The following is a 23,735-nucleotide window of genomic DNA, read 5'->3' as shown; positions in this document are numbered from 1 at the left end:
CTCAAGCCCCTCCTCCTGCATGGCTTCCTATCAGAAATAACGAAATACAGGTGGAGATATCAAATTTTAGACGTAAAAATAATAGCATTCTCACCGTCGTTGTCTTATTTCTTGGACTTCATAATAATGCTACTGAGTAGGTATTTTTACGAAAATATTAATTTTGATTTTTCCGAATCTATATCGACGCTTAGATAGTATGTCGATTAGGAAAAAAACACTCAAAACACAATCAATAATTAGAATATATTTGAAGTTCTTTAATCTCGGTTGAGAATTTCTTATATCAGTGACAGCTAGTGCAATTATAAGCCACGCACTGACCTCGAATACATTAAGAAATATTAAACTTCTCTATTACTTCTGGAAAAATATATATTATGTGTCAGGAAAAAACTTAGCTGTTCGATTGTTGTGTAAAGCTTATCAGGACATATATAGTGTTATTTTACTTAAAAATTCAATTTCGCTTTGATATTTTTTTTCTCGATATTCTGGCTTGGGGTCATTACTTCCCTAAGGATGGAACATTTGAAAGGAAAAGCGAAAAAAGGCCGCATATAAAATATTTTCATTTTCATATTTTCATTAAATTATTGATTCTTACGATGTATATTTTAATATTTTTTCTTGTTGTGCAATTACCTTGTTTCTCATCCCCATGCACAGCCCCCTTCTTGTGGACAATATTTTAAGGACACCAAGAGAACTAGAACTAGATTTAGCTCATATAGATGCTCATCAGATGAACGGAAAAGGTTTATCAATACTGAGGCGCCGAAGAAAGAGAAGCCACGAAGATACTCCCATCTAGTTCGCATGAAATTCCTCCACGAATTTTTGTGAATGGAAATGCGGCGGTTGAGCCCAATCATTCACATCGCGCAGGCGACCAGCAAGATCCGAGCCAGCGGGATTAACGGTGACGAAAAACTGGCTCGACGACTCCGACCGTAAGTCTCCCTGTCATCTTTCGACGCGAGGTCAAAGATACGGAAAAGATGAGATAATGACTACACCATACTCCGGCGGCGGCGTGTATCACGGAGAGTTCCTGTTGGGTCGGCGAGCTAACCGGATACTGCGGTACCTCCATTCTTGAATCAGCCACTTAGGTGAGTGAAAGTATACATTCCAAGCATCAAATGCCTGCTTCGCATTCAGGAGGAAATTCCTTCAATGAATCACTCTGCGGAGCAAAACAAAATAGGGGAGGTAGGGGTGGGAAATGACAGGAAAAAGCCCATTTTCTATCGAATCACGTGGTGGCGGGTTTAACTCCTCGCCGACCAACCTGAAGGTAGCTGATTCGACTCCCACTTGGTCGAGGGGCCTTTATTGAGGTATGGGTGTTTATGGTCGTAATTTTGTTTCATTCTGGTAAACCCTATTGAAAGTTTTTGTGGTATTGTAGAGTTAAGCTATTCCATGGCAATTTCAGCTATTTAAACATCGAATTGGTGGGTAATATGGTATATAAACGTGTATCAATATTACTCTCTCACTAGTTAGATGTTAATGAATAGAAAAAAGAAATTTACACAGGAAAGAATTGTAGCAATGCAATGGTAGGCTGGCGCGTAGTGAAGCTGTTTAACCTATTGAAATTCTCTAAAAATTTGTATGAGCGAGATAGAAAGAGTATGCGTGGAGTAGCATAGGAATTTATGACTAAATTAATGAATAGTTTTGATTTCGGTTAACTTCAAATTGTTCAATTCATAAATATTTTTATTATCTTTTGGCTCATTTTATTCGTAATATTTTATTGGTAATATAATTTCATATTATTCTGAAAATTTGTGAAAAGTAAAAAGAGTGCTTGAGAAACCAATGAGAAGTAAAAAAGGTCATTAAGTCGCTGTGAGTGGCGTAATCACGGTTACTCAACGAATTTGCGGAAGGCGAAGAGGTGTATGCGCGTTCTTGCGATGGATGCAAACAGACTCGTAATCGGGGAGGTCGAGTCATGTCTTAGTCATACTCACAATTAGCACCCATGGGGTGAAAATAGTACATCTTCCCCATAAAACGTTAAATTTCACATTAATATCATTATTTTATCAATCGTATGGTAGGATTTAGGTACCAACGAATTATGTCCTTCGAGTTAAGATAAATGAATGAAAAGGCAAAGAATGTATTTGACTTGAGGATTATTTGTAGGTCTCCGCTAACTCTGATAATATTTGCATGATTGAGTAATTGTATTATTATTGGAGGAATTTTTTTGCCAACAACAGAATTCCTTAAAAAGAAGTGCGTGAATGTGGCAGGGTTGAAATTGGGACAGTGGGGTGGGTATAATTGAAACCGCTCGTTTCCTTGGCCCAGCGCCAGTAATTAGTTTTTTCTTCGCCGTGTTTTCCGTGTAAAATGGAGTGGTCACGCACATCTGTTACTATTACTCGTAGTTGTGAAGGTATTCTTATGGATTAATAACTCAAAATAATTGGTGAACTGTCAGATGGCCGCATATTTCTTTTTATTACTTGCATAGAACTCTAGCACGGAGCTAACCTTCACATATTTAGGATTATGTGTTCATACCTTCGACCTCAGCGACAGAGAAACAACATTTTTTAATTATCCATGAGTGTCATTCCTATCGTGGACTAGGAGAGGGCGCCTTTTCATTATTTAGTTCTTTGATGGTGTCTCCTTCCCAATATCTCGATTGTCTATCCCAAAATGAATTGAAGCTGACGACAGACTTGAATCTATCATTGCTTGCACTCATCGTTATTTAATTCCTAACGGAAGGCTTGAAATTAAATTGAAAATTGAGTGACATAAAAATGTTCATAATTTTTCTTTAATTACTCGTGATGAAGATATGTTTCAACATAATCGTAGACTTAGAACGTAGAACTTTTTACAACCTTTTCTCCAGTAAATTTCATATTCGATGATAAAGACAATTTTTCCTATATCTCTACGGAATCCATTTGGTGGACTCCATCTCCCAGCATCGTATCATCGTGTCTTCAGGTGCAGAAAAACCGTTGCGAGCGACTGGGGTCAGGGGGTCGTACTACCTTAAAATTCTTTGAAAATATGATTTAAAGGGTACCCCCTCCAAGTGAAGCCTCCTCGCGACATGTACCATCTATTCTAAATTTCTCCCTTCGTCAATTTTTTTCATTCTACTCCCCTAAGGAGGGATTATATATCTAATACAATCAGTGGCGCCGACTCCATGGGGCTTGAGGGGGCCCGAGTCCCCTCAATAATTCATTATGGGTGTGAGGAAAAAATGTGTCAGGCTTGTCGATTTTGCCCGGAGTGTCCAGATATCGAGATTCGAGTTATCAGGGTTCTAATGTTGATCATACGACTCTTCTAAAATGCTTAAAAAAACTTAAAACTCACTACTTATAAAGTTTCCCGGGGCTAGATCCCCGGTTTGGCTCCCCCCCAATATTTTTGTAAGTCGGCATCCCTGAATACAATGGTAATCTAGATGTATATATGACAGTTATTCAATACGATTCAAATATTTAAATTCAAACGTTGATGCTCTTTTTGCCATGTAAAAAAGAATATTTTACTCCCCATAGTAATCGCGGCCCATGCCCCAAGGGGTTAAATGCGTTGTTTAAAATTAAGCGGTTTTACTGTATGTACCTATCTATCATATCTTTTGCAGTTTAAAGTTCATTTTATTACAGAAAGGAGATTGTAGAGTAATTTTAGCTGAAAGTCTTATCGTTTGCGAGATGGAACCCAGATTTTTTTGTTGAAGATAAGAAAAAATCAAAGTTGTTTGGAAGGTCGCCCGGATTGGCACGCGAAAAATAGATAAGAATAAAAAATAGCCTATCATTTTTCTCGTTTTGGGGAAGAAATGAGTCTAAGGATGAGTCTAATGAAGTTTCCAACGTGATTCCCATTGATGGTGAATCCCTCCTCATTTTTCTTCATTGCTGTTAGTGACCGCACTATTATGATAATTTCCGTTCTTCTGTGGATATTCCTGCCATAGGAGAACTCAAAATTCACTCGTGTACTTAACTCGTCAACCCATTCTCCATTAATGCATGACCCCACCATTATTACCAGCAGGGAGGGATCCAGGATTTCTTTGTGGGGGGGGGGGGGGCACAAGCAAAGCCGTATCCAGGATTTTGTTCTGGGGAGCACAAGGATAACTCGTAATACAAAATAAACGCAATGATAGCGGGGCCGTATTGAAAATCTTGCATATTTTTTAAGGGTCTTGGGGGGCACGTGCCCCCTCCCCTCTAGATCCGGCTATGATTACCAGGCTAAATCTTCGCTGAAAGAGCGCCAGGAATTGGCATCTCCTACGTTGGGGGCGAGCACGTGTCCACCAGCCGTCTCAAAATTGCAAAGAATATCTGTGACGACTGCCACCATCGATGTCATAATTCTCAGCTAGAGTCGACGCTGCCGCTAGACATGAAAGAAACACTTGGCCAGTCATTCCCGTCTCTTAAGGCATCATAAGCACATGATGGCTTTCTTTTCCATTCAAAATAAGCCCGTGCGTGAAGCCTTACAACCGCCGGAAGATAAACATTTCGTCATTAAGCCCAGCAACCTCGTGTTTCCGCTGATTTCCGAGTAAACAAGGCGGAATTTGCCCGTTGCGTAACTAAAATAGTAATCCCCCATCCTCTTAGCTTGATTACCGTTCGCAATACTGGCGAACGGCGCCATACAAGGAAGTGCTTCCCTCGGCGGGCCTAACCCGTGGTGCTTTCCGCCTTCGATAGCCTCCCACCGCGTTTCTGAATGGTGGAAATGCCCGAGGAAAAACCTCGCGCGTGCGGCCAAAGCTCAGGTGACGGATTTCGACCTAAGGAAATGCATATATACAAGTGCCAATCGAGGAGTCACGAGAAGCTCATTCCCCCTCGACACAACCACCAGGCAAGAGACACGTAAGTCAATATCCTCTCATTTTTCCCCTTATTGTTATAATATTAGCGTGCAATTAGAGGCCGTAGACTAAAGGATTTTTCAAATGATCCAGCCACATGAATGAATTTCATGTTATTATTACGCATTCTCAGGCTTTTTTGTAGAACCACATCACTATATTTGGAAATATCTAATTGACACGTTGAGATATCAGCTTCATGGTACTTACTGGTTATAACACTTTAGCTACATTCTCTTCGATAGAGCTTATTCCTTTCCTTATATATTATTCCGACTCTTGATTTAGATCCAAGTGCAGCTACTTCTGTCATTTTATGCTTTAGGGAAGGGGAAAACACCATCCTCAAGTAAAGGATCTCTTACCAGTGTTCCACAGTAAGTTTTTAATTCACCTAACAAGTTTTCAACCCACTACGATTTATACTCAAGGCTCATATTATTGTTATTGAGTAAATATTTTTCTGATTATTGCCTTGCATTAAGATTGTCCGTAATTTCACTTGTGATTCGTGACGAAATACTACCGAAGGAGCACGACTTTGAGATTTTTTTCATTTTTCGTTCTCCGTTGACCGTGTTATTGCTTGTGAAGAGCTTTAACCTAAGTCGTTATATTAAAAGCTTTTTGTGGAACATTATTGAGTGAAATTGTTTCCAGAAATAATCCTTTGTTTTCAGAAGGATATCTCCAAGGTAGTTCTCCGATCCTCATTACTGAGTCTGTTGTTCCGGAGCATGGTTGCGATAGCGGCGAAGGACGTTTTGATTACTCCTATCTACTTTACTTTGCGCTTGAAAGAATATTGTTAGTGGAAGGTGTTCAAATATTTACTCAGTGTCCCCGTGGGCTAAACCGCTATCATCATCGCGTCAATCTTCTTTGTATTTCATTTTGTGATAATGGACGTGAAAACGGAACAGAATTACTGGCGAATGGCGGCTTTTCTCGGGTTGTCATGACGCTGAAATCTACTCAGTCTCAAAAACCCAAACATTGGTTGAGTGACGATGTTAGGCGGTATTTTAAAAAATCGTCTCGTCAGACTTTCGCTAATTAATGGACATTTCTTCTTATCTTGGTTCATTTTTGCGTGAAAAATATATAGAGATATCAGTATATTATCAATAAAAGACACGTTGAGATATCAGCTTCATGGTACCTACTGGCTATAATATTTTAGCTACATTCTCATCGATAGAGCTTATTCTTTTCCTTACATATTATTCCGACTTTTGATTCAGATCCAAATGCGGCTACTTCCGTCATTTTATGCTTTATGGAAGGGGAAAATACCATCCTCAAGTAAACTTCATTAAAAGTTCATAAAAGAGGCATTTTCCATTTGAAAAATGCTTGATAATATGATAATTAATTGTGATTGGGATTCAGGTAAAATTGTCATCTCTGCATTTTGTCACAGTCACAATAACAGTTTATTACGTTATTATCCGGTGATACATCGACTAATTATGTTTCTTATTTTGTACAATATGAAAGTCCGCAAGTATTTATCCACCGTCCAATAAATACGAAAAATATTTGGATACGTCTATATCTTCGTGAGTCTATCAGAATGTCTGAGGCTCCCTGAGAAATTCTGTTCCGTAAAAGTGCTTGTAGAGTATGACAGGGTGAATTTAAATCGACAATCCCTCTATCGGATGACAGCGCGATTGAAGAATTACGTAACGTTTGTGAATCCTAACTTCTTCGGTTTTAATTTTCGGTCCTCCAATGGAATTATTGATTCATTCTACAGAAAGGCGATAATGAGAATTGCTATTGCGGAAATTATTATTTTAAAATATTTTTTGTCATGCGATTATATTTTTCTGGGACTTGGTATCTATCCATATTTTTCTGTAGCGGACTGAATTGTGGTCATTTCTATTAAAGCTTGATTTCGGAAAAAATAGTAATTTTCGTTGTGGTCACTAATAACTTATATGGCGTGTCTTCCAATTCCTTAATGATATCTCACAAATAACGTAAAATGTTTTATTTTTCAGATTACATGTTGAGATATGTCCTGAATTCAGAAATACATTTGTCACTGTATTCCTGTCAATGGCGCTGCACTGAAAAGGCTACGGTAGATTTTTAACTTCAATTAAGCCTCAATTAAGCCTCAATTTAGCACTTAGCGAGTCAATAAATATTTTACTGATAAGTATCTTTCATCACGATTGCTGGTAATCTTGCTAATGATTTGAAAGGACGGACATGGTTAGGAGCACGACTTTGAGATTAATTTATTTAACTCATTTTTTCCGTGAAAAGGCCAATTTATAAGTTATATAACTTACGAGCAAAAAAAAACCATAAGAAAACGTCACATGGTCGAAATGATTTTCCAAATACTTGGATGATATGCTTATTTCACACATGTCTAAAATATTTCTGATATATATAAATTGTTAAAAAGATGAAAAAGTTAGCAATTATGAATCAAAACGCCAAACTAGTAGCAAAGTAATCTTCGAACCCGGTGTAATTTACCTGATTGCGTCGATGCATTGCGTCTTCCTCCAAACAATCGATAGAAAAGCTCAATTATCCAGACACAAACGCTGAGAATGTAACCATCTTCAAAATCTCAGGTAAATCTACAATATTTTTCGCAGGAATTAAATTCTCTATTCCATTCTAAAATTATCATTATTAAAGTATTTGACAGATTAAGGTAGGTTACCATAGAGTGCTTGAGAAGTATTCCGTGAGCCTCCCCTTCCATCAATCACCTCCCTTTCAATTCACAATAAGACCTACTCCCTTTCATTCTATCTAAAATTCCTATTCTTTTCCTTCCCCTCCCTCGTTTACCCAACACCGTTTTCAACATTCCCTCCCCGCTAAGTACTCGCCTTTTACCTTCTGTTTCCTCCGTATCTCATCTAAAAGCTGCCTCCCCTCACCCACCATGTCCAGCACTTCGTCGTTCCTCCTCCTCTCCGTCCACTTAACCTTCTCCATTCTTCGCCACACCCACATCTCTAATGCCTCGAGTCTTCTCTCGTCCTCCTTTTTAAGTGTCCACGTTTCTGCACCGTAAAGCGCTGCACTTCAGATCCATTCTAAAATAAGTGCATATAATACACCTACTTAAAACCACATGCATGAATTGAATTCATGAAATTTATTCCTAGTGAATACATCACTAAGAACACTTCCATTTTAACTTATCAGTAAAGTGAGTTGGAAGTGTCCATGTCCGCTAGCGACTTATTCCCTTTGCTTACAGCAGCGGTTCCCAAACTGGGGGTCGCGACCCCCAGGGGGGTCGCGGGCCGTTCGGAAAGGGGTCGCGAGATGTATACGAATAATAAAGTGAACTATGTACTTAAACTTAGACAACCATTTTTAGGGGGTCGCGGCTAAAACGTATGGTCTAAAATGGGTCGCAGAAAGAAAAAGTTTGGGAACCGCTGGCTTAGAGGGTCACTTTTAGAGTAATTTCACGCATTTTGTCGCTACAAAGTGGGCGAGTATATTAAAATCAGGCTGAGATTTTCCTTTCGGCTTGCCCTTCCATCTAAGAAAAGCGTATCCGAAATGAGTTGAAATATCGAAATCATGGAATCCGTCATATGGTTTTGTTGTCGTATTCCGTTGCGAATGTTGTATTCAAAGCCTGAATGCCAAAGATGCCTTTCTCGTATGAACAAACCTGTGGCGGGGTCTTGAATTAATTTTATTTCGACTAATGCAGACCGTATGGAGGTCTGCAATTATTCTACGTGGTGGGTCAAATGGTAGGTGAAATGAAAACATGAAGCATATTTCACGATTACATTTAACACACTATGCTTTTCAAATGACAGAATCATTATCTGGGGCCAAAACTTTGTGGTGTCCTATATATGAAGATTTGAGTCGGAACGCGTCGTGTGTTTGATAAAATTGTGGAAAAGTTCTTTGCGTTTCAACCATGGTTACCTTCCTTTACATTAAGAGGACGCATCACTACCGCACCATATGTTTTGCTTTGTCTTTTTTTCGTTTTTCGGGTGCTATTTGTGTAAAACTGAAGCCATCAACTTAAATATTTCAAAATATGCAGACATTTTTCAACATTTGCCAGTATCTCAAATATAAAAAAATTACAACTTAGAAGATTCCGAATGCCGAAAATACTGTCTCATTTGGGTTCGAGTTTGAATCCCGGAGGTGACGGAGATTTTTTCAGAGACTGCCCGATCCTTGCTTGAGTGCATGGAGGGCTCTGCAAGTACGACCCCGCCGTCCATCGGGTGGGACGTTAATGCAAGGAGGTTGTAAGTATACGTTGGGTGGGTGTATTTACAACCTTCTTGCGTTTATGTCCTCGGCGCCTTTCGTTTAGAGCAGGCTAATGCCGACGCCGGATTTCTTTCTACACTGCCTTCCCTACCCACCCTTCATAGTAGGTACAAATGATTTCAGTTTTCGGCTGTAGTATTTCTTCGTCATTTGATACCCATTTTCATTCTCTCAATGACGAATAACAATGGAGGGAAAATTTTGCGCCATAACGTACCATAAAAATTTTACGACGGTGAATTTTTTTTTCATTCTCTGCACTTCTCGTACTATTTTGGTAACGCATCTCCCAGGTGCTGTTATGACTGCGTTTTCATAGACTCGTGTTTGAATATGTGCCCATTATCCTAAAATAACCCCGCGGGTGATCTATGACGCTGATCGTCCTCGTACGATATAGTCGCAGCGAAAATAGCACACTTCAACATGTCCAGCTCGCACAGTCATATATCCTTGGCTGTGCACTGTCTCTTGGAATTGGGGACCGTAGATACCAGACGTGTTTCGTCATTGTGTCCCCGCTTGCCCATTCTGTCGACTAACGCCAGGTGGAGTAGTAACTTTCAATTTAAAGGAGTGGGTGGAACCTTAAGGTTGTTCAAAAATATCGTTCTTCAACTTTGTCATGCCGCCCCCCGATTCGATGAAAAATGGCTAGGAAACTATTTTTACTAAACATCAGCTTATGTGGCCGTTAGAAGCCATGTTATGACCGGACGATGTATAAAAAACATCCGAAAATACCACTCTATTTAAATATATCGGGAAACCGATGATGAGTTTTTGACCATTAGCTATGTATAGTTATCCGATAGGATTCGTAAATTATCATCCGATAAAAAAATCACCGCCCTCCACAATATCACGATATTATCCGATAGAATTCGTTATTACATATTGTTCGTATTATACATAATTCGACATTTAAATAAATCATGATATTTTACAGGGATGCGATTTTTTATCGAGTGATATATCACCATATTTTATCATGACATTCTTATCGGGGCCGATTAAATGATAGATTTCGTCCAATTGTTAGCTACCATAATCGCCAATTATTGATATTAAAAAATCATCTATTCCGATTTTGATTTCTCAATTTGGATCAGCCGTGCCGTGCCGCACCCATTTATATGCGATTTCGTTATTCCCCCTTAAATGAGCGATGGAAGATGGGACTTTCTAGTCCCAATCTCGCCCAACAAAGACGTATTATTATTATTATCATTATTATTATTATTACTACTATTATATTTCAATAGGGTAAGCTCCTCAGATGGCTCATACAGTGGTTTAGTTCTTACAGGTATACAGTCAAATATTATATCATAGGTCTACTTGCATAAGAAATTTGATTGTCATCCATAATAAATGTAGACTCGTTTATTTTACTATCTCTCACGCTTGAATTAATATTACTCGAAGTCATGCGGAACGCAATAGTAATAGGGTAGTTTTCTTCATCAAAGAAAACGAAAGGCTTTGATTGCGATTCGTTACCCACCATTAGTGTATTCATAATATACAAATTATTTGGTTTTAGAAATACCGGTTTAGACGAATGGCAATGGTCCATTTATACCCTCATTTGAAAAAGGCCAGATTGGCGCCCACGCGATGCCACTCCACGTGACGTCACAGAGACCTAGTTTCTACACATAGATAGGAGTTATACATCGTCTGAGATTACCAATGCATCTATGAGGCGCAGAGCTCAGGGAAACATGTCTTAATAATCACTTATTAAAACTGGCTAAGGTCGGAAAGTTTTCTTCGTTTGATAAGGTATTAATAATCCTTATTTAAGCCAAGCGCTACCAGCCAGCAGGGTACTCAGCTACCCGCTAGCAGCCTGCGTCGTATCAGCGCTCAACTCGCCTCTAGGTCACCTCACAGGGCGGCAGCGGGAACCAGAAATACGTCACACGGAGAGATTTCCCGACATTCATACTTACGCGTCGCGTTTTCGCGCGCTAGAAAATTTTCACTTTTCATTTAATCGCGAAAAATAGATATCGTCATTTAAAATTGTAAAAGCGTGAAATACGTACTCCAGGAGTAATAATCTTTCGATTTAGGCAATAACAAAATAATAGGAAACCACTCTATTGCGTGCCTTTCTTTGCGCTTTGGATGACTCTTATTGCTCATCAAAAATAAAATGAGATAGCAAAAAATCTTTTTAACTTCAATGCATTTAGAAGAAGTCCCCCTTTTATTGCATAATTTAACTCTGATAGTTGTTTTGATTCCGAAGAATTTATTTACCGTTAATGGAAAAATAAAAAAGTATAATTACGTGATGAATTTAATTTTTTTTACCCAAATGAGAAAGAAAGTGTTCTTTGCAAGTGCACCATTTTTCTTTGCGGCATTTTCCTCCTTATAGGACTAAAAGAGGCACTACAACATAGCATAAAATTACGTAAAGCACTATATTAGTGGCCATATGTACCTGATATTTTCAAAATTATTTTTCAAGCTATTTTTCATCTATCGGAATGTAGGATGTAGGAGAAATTGAGCACTCTTATTTTGTAGCACTTCCTAAATTAAGGCACAAAAAAGGGGAACAGGATTTGTTTAAATTATCGGCACTGCCGTTATTTCATTTCAATTCTGGTTATCCGTAACTCAAAGAGTATATCGTATAGAAAGTTGTCTATTTAGATTATATCTTTGAAGAGGGAGACCATGATCGATAGAGGTTTAGGTTAACACGCTGAGTACGGATCACGAGAATCTTCCATATTACTGCTACCTCCTTTTGCTTTTTGACAATTTTTTAGCCAGAATTTCACCAATTTATTATTTTTGTATTACTATTTAATAATTAAAGGGTTACTGTCATTAAAAATATAATTTTTCATCATTTTTACCCCTTTAGAATAGCTGCATATATTTTTTATTTAAATAAAGTCATCTTTTCGAAGTTGCTACTTGCACGCAAACGCATCACACCTCTAAAATGGGAGGAGTGAATATTAAAGTGTTCAGGTTTATATACTTGTCGGAACATGAGGGGTACGAGTGATTTAAACATTGCCGTACATAACGTGTTTAATTATTTTCAATAACGGCACCCGATGCTCTTTTTTATTTAAAATGAATGTGACATTGAAAAAATTAGTATGTGCAATAGTACAGGTAGATATAGAGAAAGTACTGCAATAGCTATAGCGTGCGAAAGGCTAAAAAATTTCCTCAATGCGAAAGGAGAGACGTGAGGGCCCTGGGCCCCAGCCCTTACATTCACCACTAGTCCTCCATGTCCCACTATTCACAAATCCCACTATTGCATCAATACCCACTTATCGTTCTATTCCTCTGTATTCGCCTTATCAAGTAATTGTTCCCGGAAAACATTACTTACAAGTGTTGTCGAGCCACGACAGATGGAGATAAATCCTTGACTTTAGCTGTATTTTTTTCAGGTAGGTTTTCAGAATTATTCATTAGTTTTTCCGTGCCTTATCATTACAAGGCAAAGAGCGGCTTCGTGGTGCTGGCAATAAATGTTGACGTAGCTCGTTTCAACGTGGAAAGTATGACGCAACACAAAAGCAAATTCTCAGTAATGCCTCTTGCGATTGTCCGAGCGATCGTCCTAACGATAGTTGGCCGAACAGCATTGTGAATGCATGTCTTGACAATAGTTACTGTAGTCACGAACGTTGCCACTTTACGATGGTTAGGCGCTGGGAGACAGGAAGAGGAAGCGACAAGAAAAAGACGAAAAGTTCCTAAAGCGCCCCTCACTCTATTTTTTTATGGATTTTTCCAAACAAGGAAGAATATGGGCGGAAGAAAAAGTATTCGTTCAATACACGTTGAACAAAATAATATCTTGACCCTGCATACCTCAACAGCTTTGCTAACCGTCAATTTGTCGTTCACTTTAGATGTCAGCACTAGAGGGCAGAACAGGTTTTAACCATCGTTGTGTGAATGCAAGATATTTCCAACGATTGCTGGAACAATCGTAATCTGAACGAGGCATAAGCTTGGAAAGCAATCGCCGCGTGAATTTACACTATGAGCTAATTGAAACCAGAGAATTTTCAGTCTTTTAGCGTTTTTTTTTTCTTCTAGCCTCAGTTATTTAAAATGCGTTGGTAAATTATTAACGTTAAAGTTTATCTTGGTGTAAGTAATTAAAAAATATTATTATTGTGATTCATTGAAATAGGAAGAGGTTGCGCAGGCAATACAATTCTTTGTGAAGTTTCTACACTCAGCGGATCGGCAATATATTTCTCCGCGTGCATTATTGTTTAAATTAAACTCTTTATGATAAATCTCAGTTTCTAATCTAATGCCAGCAATTAGTCCCGGATTTTTAGTTTTTTACTTGACTGTTATAACTTCCTACTTGTTGACTTTGGTGAATTTTTCCCAAATTTATGCAGTTTAGGGGAGTGTGGTAGTCTACTGGGTTGAGCGTTCGGCTGCCTATCGAAGTTCAAATCCCTTTTTAAGTCTTTAGGCATCCCAATTAAAAATCTACGAAGGACGAGGCGGTAGGGCAAGAAACTGGCCCCTCTACCCCGCATTAGTTTACTCGATACACCCGTGGCCTAGTCTGAGGTGAGCTCTATCTCATCATGGAAATCCAACTTTTATTTGTTCTTCGCTTATGTGTAGCGTCATACTTTCCACGAGGAAACGAGCTATGCCAACCTAACCTATTTAGGGGGGGGGAGTGAACCTAAAAATGCATCTTACAAACATTTCGGGGGAAATTGAACCCATTTTATTAGAACCCGCCCGCTCACCACGGCCTTATTTCGCATTCACATGGTAATTTGGGTCACCACTTCAATACTTGGGCATATGTACCTGGAAGAATCCCTGATAAAGTGAGGGATGAAAATTTGATGTAAAATGATGGGTTTGTAAAATATTAATAGCCCAAAGTACGTGCTCTTTGCTTGGTAATAAAATACGCGATGAAAATTTTTAACTACCCTTAGAATTTATTCAACAACCGGTTGATGGTTTGAATCGCATCTTAATGTGACATACGTGTGTGAAACCTAAAGTTTATAATTTAAATATTTCATAAAAAGTATCGTTTCAGTTTCTTACCTTGCGGTAAAAAGTATTCCATTGACACTGTCGCATATCACCACCTCTGCAATTGCCAGTGGCGTAGCCAGGTCCGGGCGTCCGGACCCCCCCCCCCCCTTCCCCGAAATGTAAAATCAAAATTATTTCCTTCATAAAAGAAAACAAAATATTGAAAAAAAATGAATTTACGAAATATTTCTTTAACAAATGAAGTTTTTTCGATTATAAAAGTGTTCAAATTAGTTTAAAACCCATTACTTAGTACCCTGTTTTTCAAAACTTTTCAACCCTGGTTCCGGACCCCCCCGAACGAAATTCCTGGCAACGCCACTAGCAATTGCCACCCGTTTTGAGACCCTGTACAAGAGAATGAAATTGAGGATTTCTCCATGATTATAAGAGAAAAATATACATGGATGGCATGTGTGATAATGATGTCCGCCATGGTAAAAATCCGTATTTATCTTAAGAATTCCCTTTTTCAGGATAACCAGTCGTAGAAATCTGATACTGATTGAGCTTTGACTATTTTCGTTTGTTAATTCTATATTTTTCAAAATTTCACTTTTAGTTGATTTTAGTTCAGGTGGTACAATATCACATTTTTCACTTATCAAACATTATAATACATAAAATGGGCTTATAGTAACAACTATTTCATGTTTTTCGTTGGTTATGTGATACCTTATCACATAAAAATAGTTTCTCCTGCCACTCTGCATCGCTTTGCCCACTTTTAATAACTCCGAGAGGAAGAGCATAAACCTACGCACATCCTATCGTTGCCTATTTGGCAGCGTGATTTGAAAACAAAGCGATATATGTGTGCAACCGTAACTGAGAGCTTTTGGAGATTGCTCAAGTTAACTTTGCCTGTGCGCTCTCGTGAGCCAACTTTATGAATCACATTTTAACTAGAGGAGCTTTAAATTTGTGCTTAAGGGAGCGTGATCATGAGGTGACGGATTTCTCGATGTGAGAAGTGAGAGGTCGGTACCCTTAAAAATATGAGAATATTAATTTTAATCCCAGCGATTGCTTGCGTTTTCACGCATTGCCTATCTTCAGTTGAGAATCTGCAGTAAGCGGTGACAATTGATCGTACTCAAGGGTACAAACTTGGTGCAGAAATAGCATAAGAATGCTTATATTTAGAAATATACCTCACTGTGGTAGCATACAATCTTGAGAGAAAACCTCTTGATTTTTCTTCTCGTATTTTCAATTCATTAGTAAAAATCAATAATATTCAATTTCTCTTGGTACAGCAAATTCTCTTTCGCTAGGAGTGGCCCGCGTCGACATACAATAATTTCTTCTCGCAAATATTTATTTCTTTCTATGGTTTTTCCGTGAGAAACAGGATAAAATTGCTATCTTAGTAATCTTAAATACTAGTATTCTCTAATCTTCAATTTAAATAATTAAACAAATTGTTTTTTTATAAATCCAGCGCAATGAAGCAGATTAACGTATTTACACTAAAAATACGCATTATGAACAATCTCACGTGTGATTAGAGGGAGAACGGAGGGGGTCGAGCCAAACCTCACGATATCTGACTAAGGGAGAAGAGGTGGTCCAAAAATGGCCAAAATCATCTTACGTAATTAATTAATTGACGCCCCCTTACCCACGGAAGCGTCATCGAGCTCCCATCGCGGCGCTGGCGCTTCCTTTCCTTTTCCCTTCCCGTTCTCCAACCCTTCCCCCTCTCTAGCAGTGCACGAGCGCTAAAAGTATTGGACTAACGCTCGGACTCGAAAGGGGTAACCACCGCGGGCCCGTCCTGAGTACCCCATTCGATTGTGAATCATACATGCGCCTTTTCTAGGACGAAGTAATAATATTGTTTTACACTGAGACCGTTGTCGCCCATATCTTCTATATTATTTCTACTGTATAGATACCTTTTTCTCAACTTATACGCAACCAAACTCTACAAATGAGGTACCAAAATGCACAGAATTTATCAGAGAACATGCGACGGCATATCTTACTTCCTAAATATTGCTATTGTTTCCTAAAATTGGTTTTTAAATGATTTATAAAAAAAACAAAAACCAGTAAATATTCCTGACGTTAACGGCGCACAAACTGATACATTTGTTCATTTGCAACAATATCTCGCATTCTTTAAGTAACTTTTATCAAAATGTGGCTGATTCCACATTCAAGTCTCCTGTTGATACATAAGTATGAGTCATCATGTGCGTTTAACAGAGGATAGTGTAATTACTTCCAATGTTGTGTTTAAAGAGGTCCTCTGACCTCAATTTGCGCATGAACATTTCAATTAAATTTGTACATAAGACCCTGCCTTTTTTTCTACATTTTAAAATTAGAAACGCGCCTATCCCTCTGTGGACCTGCATTGAAAAGAGCGGGGGAAGTCCGCTGGGAGCGGGCGCATCACGCTCGTAGTATCCTTACTGTCATAATTTATGCTTACAAGTAAAGTCCCTCAAGTGTCACCAGCAGATCTCATTATAATTTAGCTAGGTGATATAAAATGGGTTTACATGATGTGTAATTTTTAATCAGCCGCCAAGGCTCATTAGTTTTCAAGATATTAACGATGGAAAGTATCAGGAAAACGCTTATATTTATGCAACCTACTACACGACACCGACAGTGTTCTTCGCTTTAGCAACGAAGCATAAGGGCCCGTCGTTGTCCTCCGGGTTGCATAGATTTAGGAGTTTTCCTGTCCCTTTCCGTCGCTAATACCTCGAAAATCATTGACCGCTGGCGGCTGAAACAAAAACTAAGGCTCATGGGTATGCATTTCCTATCACCTGGCAAAATTAGGACGAGATCTGGTAGTGACACATTGAGGGACTTCCCCAGTTAGCATCGTAATAACTATAGTTGTATTTTTGAGCTCTGGACAGCCCATAACGCAATGGGAGGCAGGGGCGTTGCCAGGAATTTCGTTTTGGGGCGGGGAGTCCAAAACTACGGGAAAATATTTGGAAATCAAGGTGCTAAGTAAAGTTTTAAACTAATTTTAGCACTTTTCATTATCGATAAAACTTCATTTTTCAAATAAATCTTTTGGAAATACATGCTTTATTTAATAGCTTGTTTTCTTTTATGATGAAGTAAAGTAATTGTGTTTTTAAATTTCGGGGGGGGGGGGATTTCCAGACTCCCCGACCCTCTCGCTACGCCACTGGCTAAAGGTAATACATATGCTCCCTAAACGTACGTATCGATTTTCCATTGATATCAGAATGAAGTACTACCAATTATTAAAAAAAAATATTACTTCACCTTATTAAAGATTAAATAAGTTATTTTCTCTTTCTTGGAGATTTTAGAGATGACATTAAGTACGAACGTTGCAATAATCACATGAAGTGCCCAAAAAAGGGTCATATGTTAGTCACGAGCGTCTCCAGGATTACCTAAGTACTCGTCGACTCTAATTTAACAATGACGAATGTTATTGAACCGTCATTGAATTCGATGGATTGAGAGAAAAGGCAAAAAATTGTCTCGTAAGCAGATTCATCAAGATTCTAATGCGCTGCGATGTTCTTCGAGTTTTGCTGATTAAAATGAATATCGCGTTCAAAGGCGAATAACTCTTGCGTTGCAAACGAGTTTCTTGAGCAACCCAGTAACTTTTTTTCGAATTTTGCCGCAGTAGGCACTGGAAGACTTAGTAAGGAGGTAGCTCACACTAGCCCTGAGTTATCTTACCTGGAATACTGAATGGTGAGTTGTGTAACCGAAAGGCCTGTACGCTTGCTCAGCTTCCTGTTGAAAAAGCAGTAGTAGGGAATCATCACACGATTATAACATGAATTACTTTCTGTAAAGCAATTGTAACCGGTTTTGAAGCGGACAAAATGGATTTAAAATAGCCATTACATGCGAAATGGAATAACTCTGGGGAAAATTACTAATATGTTCGGAAGAGAAATTGATGAGTGGAAAAAGATGATAGATGATGGCTAAAAGGGGAGAATTGCACCAAATCATGAGGAAAATACTTTAATTAAAAGGACTTTCGTGAAACTTTTTCGGGAAGGGAAGGAATTAAAGTTAGCAATTCAATATGTGATTAATTCTTTAATTCGTAAAATTCTTTTAAGAACGTAATTTTCTTGTACTCTCGCTAACTTTTAGTGATAAACTTGTCGTAAGTTAATGAAAAAATCGTTATTTTTATGCAGTCGATTGAGAAAATTAAAGGAATTTCAAGCCAATTATGGAAATTGTTGGGAACGTAAATTTAACTCTTGTTATGGGTTTCTCGAACTCAATGAAGAAATTTTTAAGTGCAGGATAATTTTCTTTGGAATTTTTAAACTTAATTTTAATTTAGATATGATTTCAATCTTCTTAAAAATTAATGAACTTTTCTCATCGACATGAGTAAGTGAAATTATTTCATAATCGACTCCAGTGTCGTTGCAAGAGAAAGAATTATAACAATAATAATTCGTAAAAAAATAGATCTTATTTGAAAAAAACAGCTATTTCCCGCTTACTCATTTGTGTACAATTAAGCTGGTACCTACATAAATCGTTATTGGTCACTGAAGAGAGCCTTTTCAAATCGATGTGGTTATTGTGATCAATTTTCTCATGACTTTGATATTACTCACGGTGATAATTTCTTTTCGTATAATTGCTCAAAATATGCATCCTAATGGTAATCCGTTCTCCGAAGACTGACTCATAGAATCTTTAATTCAGTTCGTAGATAGCAATTGATTACACCACATCAGTCATTATCTGACCTATGCTTTAAGGTCAACGGGAAAATATTCTTGAAGGCATGAGAAGTATAACAGCCTACGTTCAGTACCCCATGCTAATGAAAGCCCAAGCGATGGAACTGATTTCTTCGAGTGAGTCATATTTGAGTGAGTCAGTTATTACAGTCAGCACCGAGTGAAGTGCGAAGGTTGGCATACTGCTGTACTTGACCTTTGTTTTTAAAGTTGCAGAGAACTTTAATCGAGCGCATAAGTAGTAGGAAGAGGAGCAGCCCTGTTGATATCCTGATACGACACATTCTGTTGATGATAACTTATCTGCATCCCCCCTTAAGTTCCCAGATTTCGACGGTAGACGCTAGGACATGCTAACCAAACTAATTGGTACTATCGCAATCGATCAAGGCTATTTCCAAAAATATATTTAGCGTGAGGAGATAATGTATTTGGAGAGAATTTACTTTGGGGGGTTGCACTCTGTTTATTCATCTTCTGGCTGTTCCTCACATGAATTAACATTATCTGTCTGTTTCGAACCCGGAGAGGACTTTTGATCTGATTTCATCTTGAACTTATTTGAGCAGCTGTTGTAATTAGAATGAACATCGATCCTTTCATTAGAATAACAAATCCTTCGCCGTAACCAGTATTGTAAGATTACGGCATGCAACAAATTTTCATGCACTAATACTGGCAAAAGCCGAAATTATCGTGTTAAATAATTATTTTTTTAATAAAGAAAGAAATGAATTTAAAGTCTCAATGAAAAGTATCTCATCGTGATTAACAAATCTACTTGTCTATATTTGAATTATTTAATTTCAGATAACTTTCATTCTGTCACATGCATAAGCTTGCTTAAACCCATTGCATGAGCTTGCATAAGCCCATTAAAATCCTATGCGCTAAAGTGCACAACATTCATAGTTTCCTGTAATCCATGAGGTAAGCTCGTGGCCGTCTCATATACTCGTTAAATATTTATTGCGACTTATTTTCAGTCGAGGGTGGGCTTAGTATGTACTTCCTGTTTTAGTTTGCGTCAGAATAATGGAGAATGTATGTGAATGCCTGAGTTGAACTGGAAAAGTGTATCTGAAATGCACTCCCGTGTAAAAAAATATCAATAAAGGTGAAGCAGTTAAATTTACCAATACGTATCACAGGTCAGGAGATCTTTTCAATACATGAATTTAATAGAGAACGTGGCGTTGATGCTCGTCAAAACTATGCAAAATTGAGATTATAAAAAAACCTAAGAGTGACCTGGGAAGACCATAATGCTCAAAATAATTGGAGGACTAAAATGTTGAGTTATATGTCTAAAATTCAAAAAGTTGTAGGAAATATTATTTCCCAATAAAATTTTGAATTTTAGAAATACAGCTGTACTTATACCTTTCAAAGACTTATCTTGAGCGATTGTTGCCATAACATAATTTATGATATTCTGTATAACTGTCAATACTGCATTACACTCAACGTTAAATTCCGCCACACGGCACCCCAAAATTACATATTTACCTAATAATATAAGCTTCAGGTAAGCTTCGCGTTATTTTATGCCGATTTAATGTTTTTTTAAGAAAATATAACTCGGACTAAACTTGAGAGTGCAACACTCAATCGTATTAAAACGATCCGACTATCGTGTAAAAGTAACTAAAAAGTTTTAAATAATGATGATAATCCACTAACTTCTTATTTGATTATTTTTTAATTTAAAAGCATATTTTACGAATAATTGTTGTAAATATTCTTAAATTTCGGAATAGGTTTACTTATCCCGTCTTATCGTATTTCGAATTTGGCGCCATGTTGCCGTTCCAAATTTGGGTCGTTTGGAATCAACATGGCTGGTGTACATTAACGTTGCGCTTTACTGGCTTTACTGTCCTAAATTCGAAATGTTCGAAATCTTTGAGATGGTGACCTTTAACAAGAGGTAGTGCACGTGTGTGACTAAAAAGAGGTTTGAGACGGGAAAGGTCATTCCCTTTGTTTTTCTGGCGGCTGTGATGTGAGACCTGCGGATAGGTATTTGATCTTCATCCAAATCTGGTACGAATATCCTGATTTATTCGCACTCTTTGTCTTTTCTTTCAATGTGTTAGTGTTTCACTTTCATGTATACTCTTTTAGCCATAAATAATCATCCTACGTGCATTCGTTGGTATAATTAATCATGCCGGGGAGTATATGTGGAAATGTAGTTACGACAGACCAGCACTATTGACCCTTGAAGTTGCGTGTCTGCTTAGGCATGTTCAGTCGACGTTCCGGTGTGTTTTGATTGCCAGCTATTTCAGGACTCCTTCGCCAGGTTTTTGTTTATAAATTATACATTATTAATTAATCTGTTTTGTGAAAAAAAAGTATTAGTATTTTCATAATTTCATTGCCGGATTGTTTGTAAACATGGGAGTTGTTTCATAAGGATAACCATTGCAGCAGTAATGGGTATTTTGCATTTTAAAGCTGTACGTTGGAGATTGTAATAGGTCTCACGCAGGCCGTGACTAGTATATTTCCATCTATAGATAATGGCATCTTGATTTATAATTTCATTAAACTGTGCTTAACAGCAATTCGTGGTAGTACTCAGATAGTGTTAGAAGAGGGTGTGTCAAAGATAAAGCTGTAGTGGGTGATGTGTGGAGATAATGAAAGATGTGATTATACGGATTATGGTATCAAGATATCTTTAATCTTGTTAGTTCTAGGCTTACTCCATCGTGGAAGACGACTTTTGAAAAGATTTAGTCGGGAGTGATAATAAATACTTACTGACAGTGTAATTATCGTTCATAGCTTTCCTATTTTCTATTTCAGGTAGATAATGGCTTTGTATATTGCTATAGAACAGCATTTTTAATTGATAGTATACCTTGAAAAATAGTTATTATGAGAATAGCCTTTCTCTCTCTAGTTTCATCTCGTGGAGATATACCTACTATATCAAAACTAATCTGTACGATTATGTCGGTGATGTTTTTATGCACTGAATGTGGTGCATTTTAATTTTTGCAGCTTTTATCATTGCTTTACAATTAATGGACTTTCTCTTCTTTAGTTAGCGATGGCTGAGAAACCAGTTGGTGGGAAACAGTTTGGTCCATTGGTCGGAGCAATTGACCAAGGAACAAGCAGTACCCGCTTCTTGGTAAGTGAACAGGCTTTTGAATGCCCTTTTCTCCCTGAGGTATCATTTTGAAAAATGAAAAAGTTAGAGCTTCATACGGCTTACTATGTGTTGCATAAATTGTATGTTTTACCATAGATCAATGTCCATCAGTCTCCATGTGGGTTAAGCCTAATTAGGCCAATTCCCAGTTTTCACAGCCATTAAAAGTCCTTTTGTATTTCAAAATATCGTTTCCCCTGCATGATGATGTAATTTAGTTTCAAGCCCTTGATTGAAAGTTGTTGAAATTTAAGTGACCATTCAGGAATTGACTAGTGTGTTATGCGGTCTATTTAACTCCGAACTACATTCAAAATGGTCTTTGGCCCTTTAACATCAACCATTATAGAATAATTCCATCTCAATTTGAATTTAATGTCGGTCTATCATTTAAAATAAGGTGAAATTAGTACCTTTGGCTTCTAGAGGTTATTGAAGTACTTAATATTTTTAATTTTTGGTTGTTTGTTTAGTGTTATGGCAGGAGTAGAAATTTGCTGAAAACATGTGGTGCACATAATTACATTCTATGTACATAACAAATAATGTATAACTATTTTGATATTATTTTATTTTTGTGTTAGTTATATTTAGATAATGTAACTTACAAGAAAATCTGGCATTTGCTACTACGTAGGTATTTCACATTCAAGTAAATGGGGAAATGGTGTAAATCTTATTGAGACATTGGAATTATGGAAGACTATTACGGAAAAAGCAGCAATTCTAAGGGTGGTTTCACAGGGGTAATTTTCTGTTAAGGAAAGTGTTCATTATCCTGATAGATTTGATTTTGCATTTAATATGTATGCTCTAGTTCCTGAAGTAATATTCTGTATCTCTTAAGATTTTTTTCTTCCTGCTGTGATTTCCTAACAGTCAAACTTTTATCTCCTTGAAGTCCCAAGTCAAATATCCAAGGTAAAATTGATAAAATCTTTATCAATGACATTGTTGGACGTGTGTAGTGATTAGTGAATAGCATTTCGATAGGTAAGCGATGATGAAATCATCATTTGTTATTTGTATGACATGCAAGGAATTTTCTTAACAAATTCTATTTACTTGATTTTAACCTTGCCTTTATTTTACTTCCCTTGCTTTGAACTTACATTTATTTAAGCTTTTTGAAGGTATAGCATTGCATGAAGACCTCTTCCTGCAGTTTATTTTGTCATGTTTTTTTTGTATGTAAATTTTCAGAAATGTATGAACTAATTACCTTCTTTCTCATCTCTTTCATTTCTTCCTACTGGATGGGCCATCTAATTTACTGGAACCATTGGTGACACACCAATTTCAGTTTGGCCCCCTTTAGTTATTCAAATGAGAATTTTTCTGCTCAAGTGCCCTTGTCTTTCAAAATTTTAAGTGAGCGTTGTATTTGGCAATTCAAAAAGTTAGATAATTATGTATTAGTTGATATTGAAAGTACATATAGTGAATAAGTATGTAATATAAGCCTCACGGTTAGGAAAAAAATATTAGGTCACTGATTCTATTTACTTACATTTTTATGTTTATTGCATTCATTTGA

At 37.5% G+C, this 23,735-nt stretch overlaps 1 protein-coding gene across 6 annotated transcripts in view; it reads left to right on the top strand.

Moving 5' to 3' along the window:
- Positions 1 to 1,026: 1,026 nt before the first annotated feature.
- LOC124166761 (glycerol kinase-like) overlaps positions 1,027 to 23,735 on the top strand; it is a 50,783-nt gene continuing 28,074 nt past the window's right edge. Inside the window, exons 1-2 of one of the 6 annotated variants that reach the window (XM_046544438.1) lie at positions 1,027 to 1,115; positions 22,088 to 22,177. In XM_046544438.1, the coding sequence (XP_046400394.1) occupies positions 22,094 to 22,177 (84 nt within the window). In that variant the 5' untranslated portion in view covers positions 1,027 to 1,115; positions 22,088 to 22,093. Of the gene's footprint in view, positions 1,116 to 4,427; positions 4,908 to 20,481; positions 20,558 to 20,901; positions 21,076 to 21,198; positions 21,338 to 21,750; positions 21,847 to 22,087; positions 22,178 to 23,735 lie in introns of those variants that run through there. The other 5 variants (XM_046544435.1, XM_046544439.1, XM_046544436.1 and 2 more) reach the window with 5 other exon arrangements.

The sequence above is a fragment of the Ischnura elegans genome, chromosome 10 (genome assembly GCF_921293095.1).
Source record: "Ischnura elegans chromosome 10, ioIscEleg1.1, whole genome shotgun sequence".
NCBI classification, from domain to species: Eukaryota; Metazoa; Arthropoda; class Insecta; order Odonata; family Coenagrionidae; genus Ischnura; species Ischnura elegans.
This window is presented reverse-complemented; position numbering and strand designations above follow the sequence as displayed.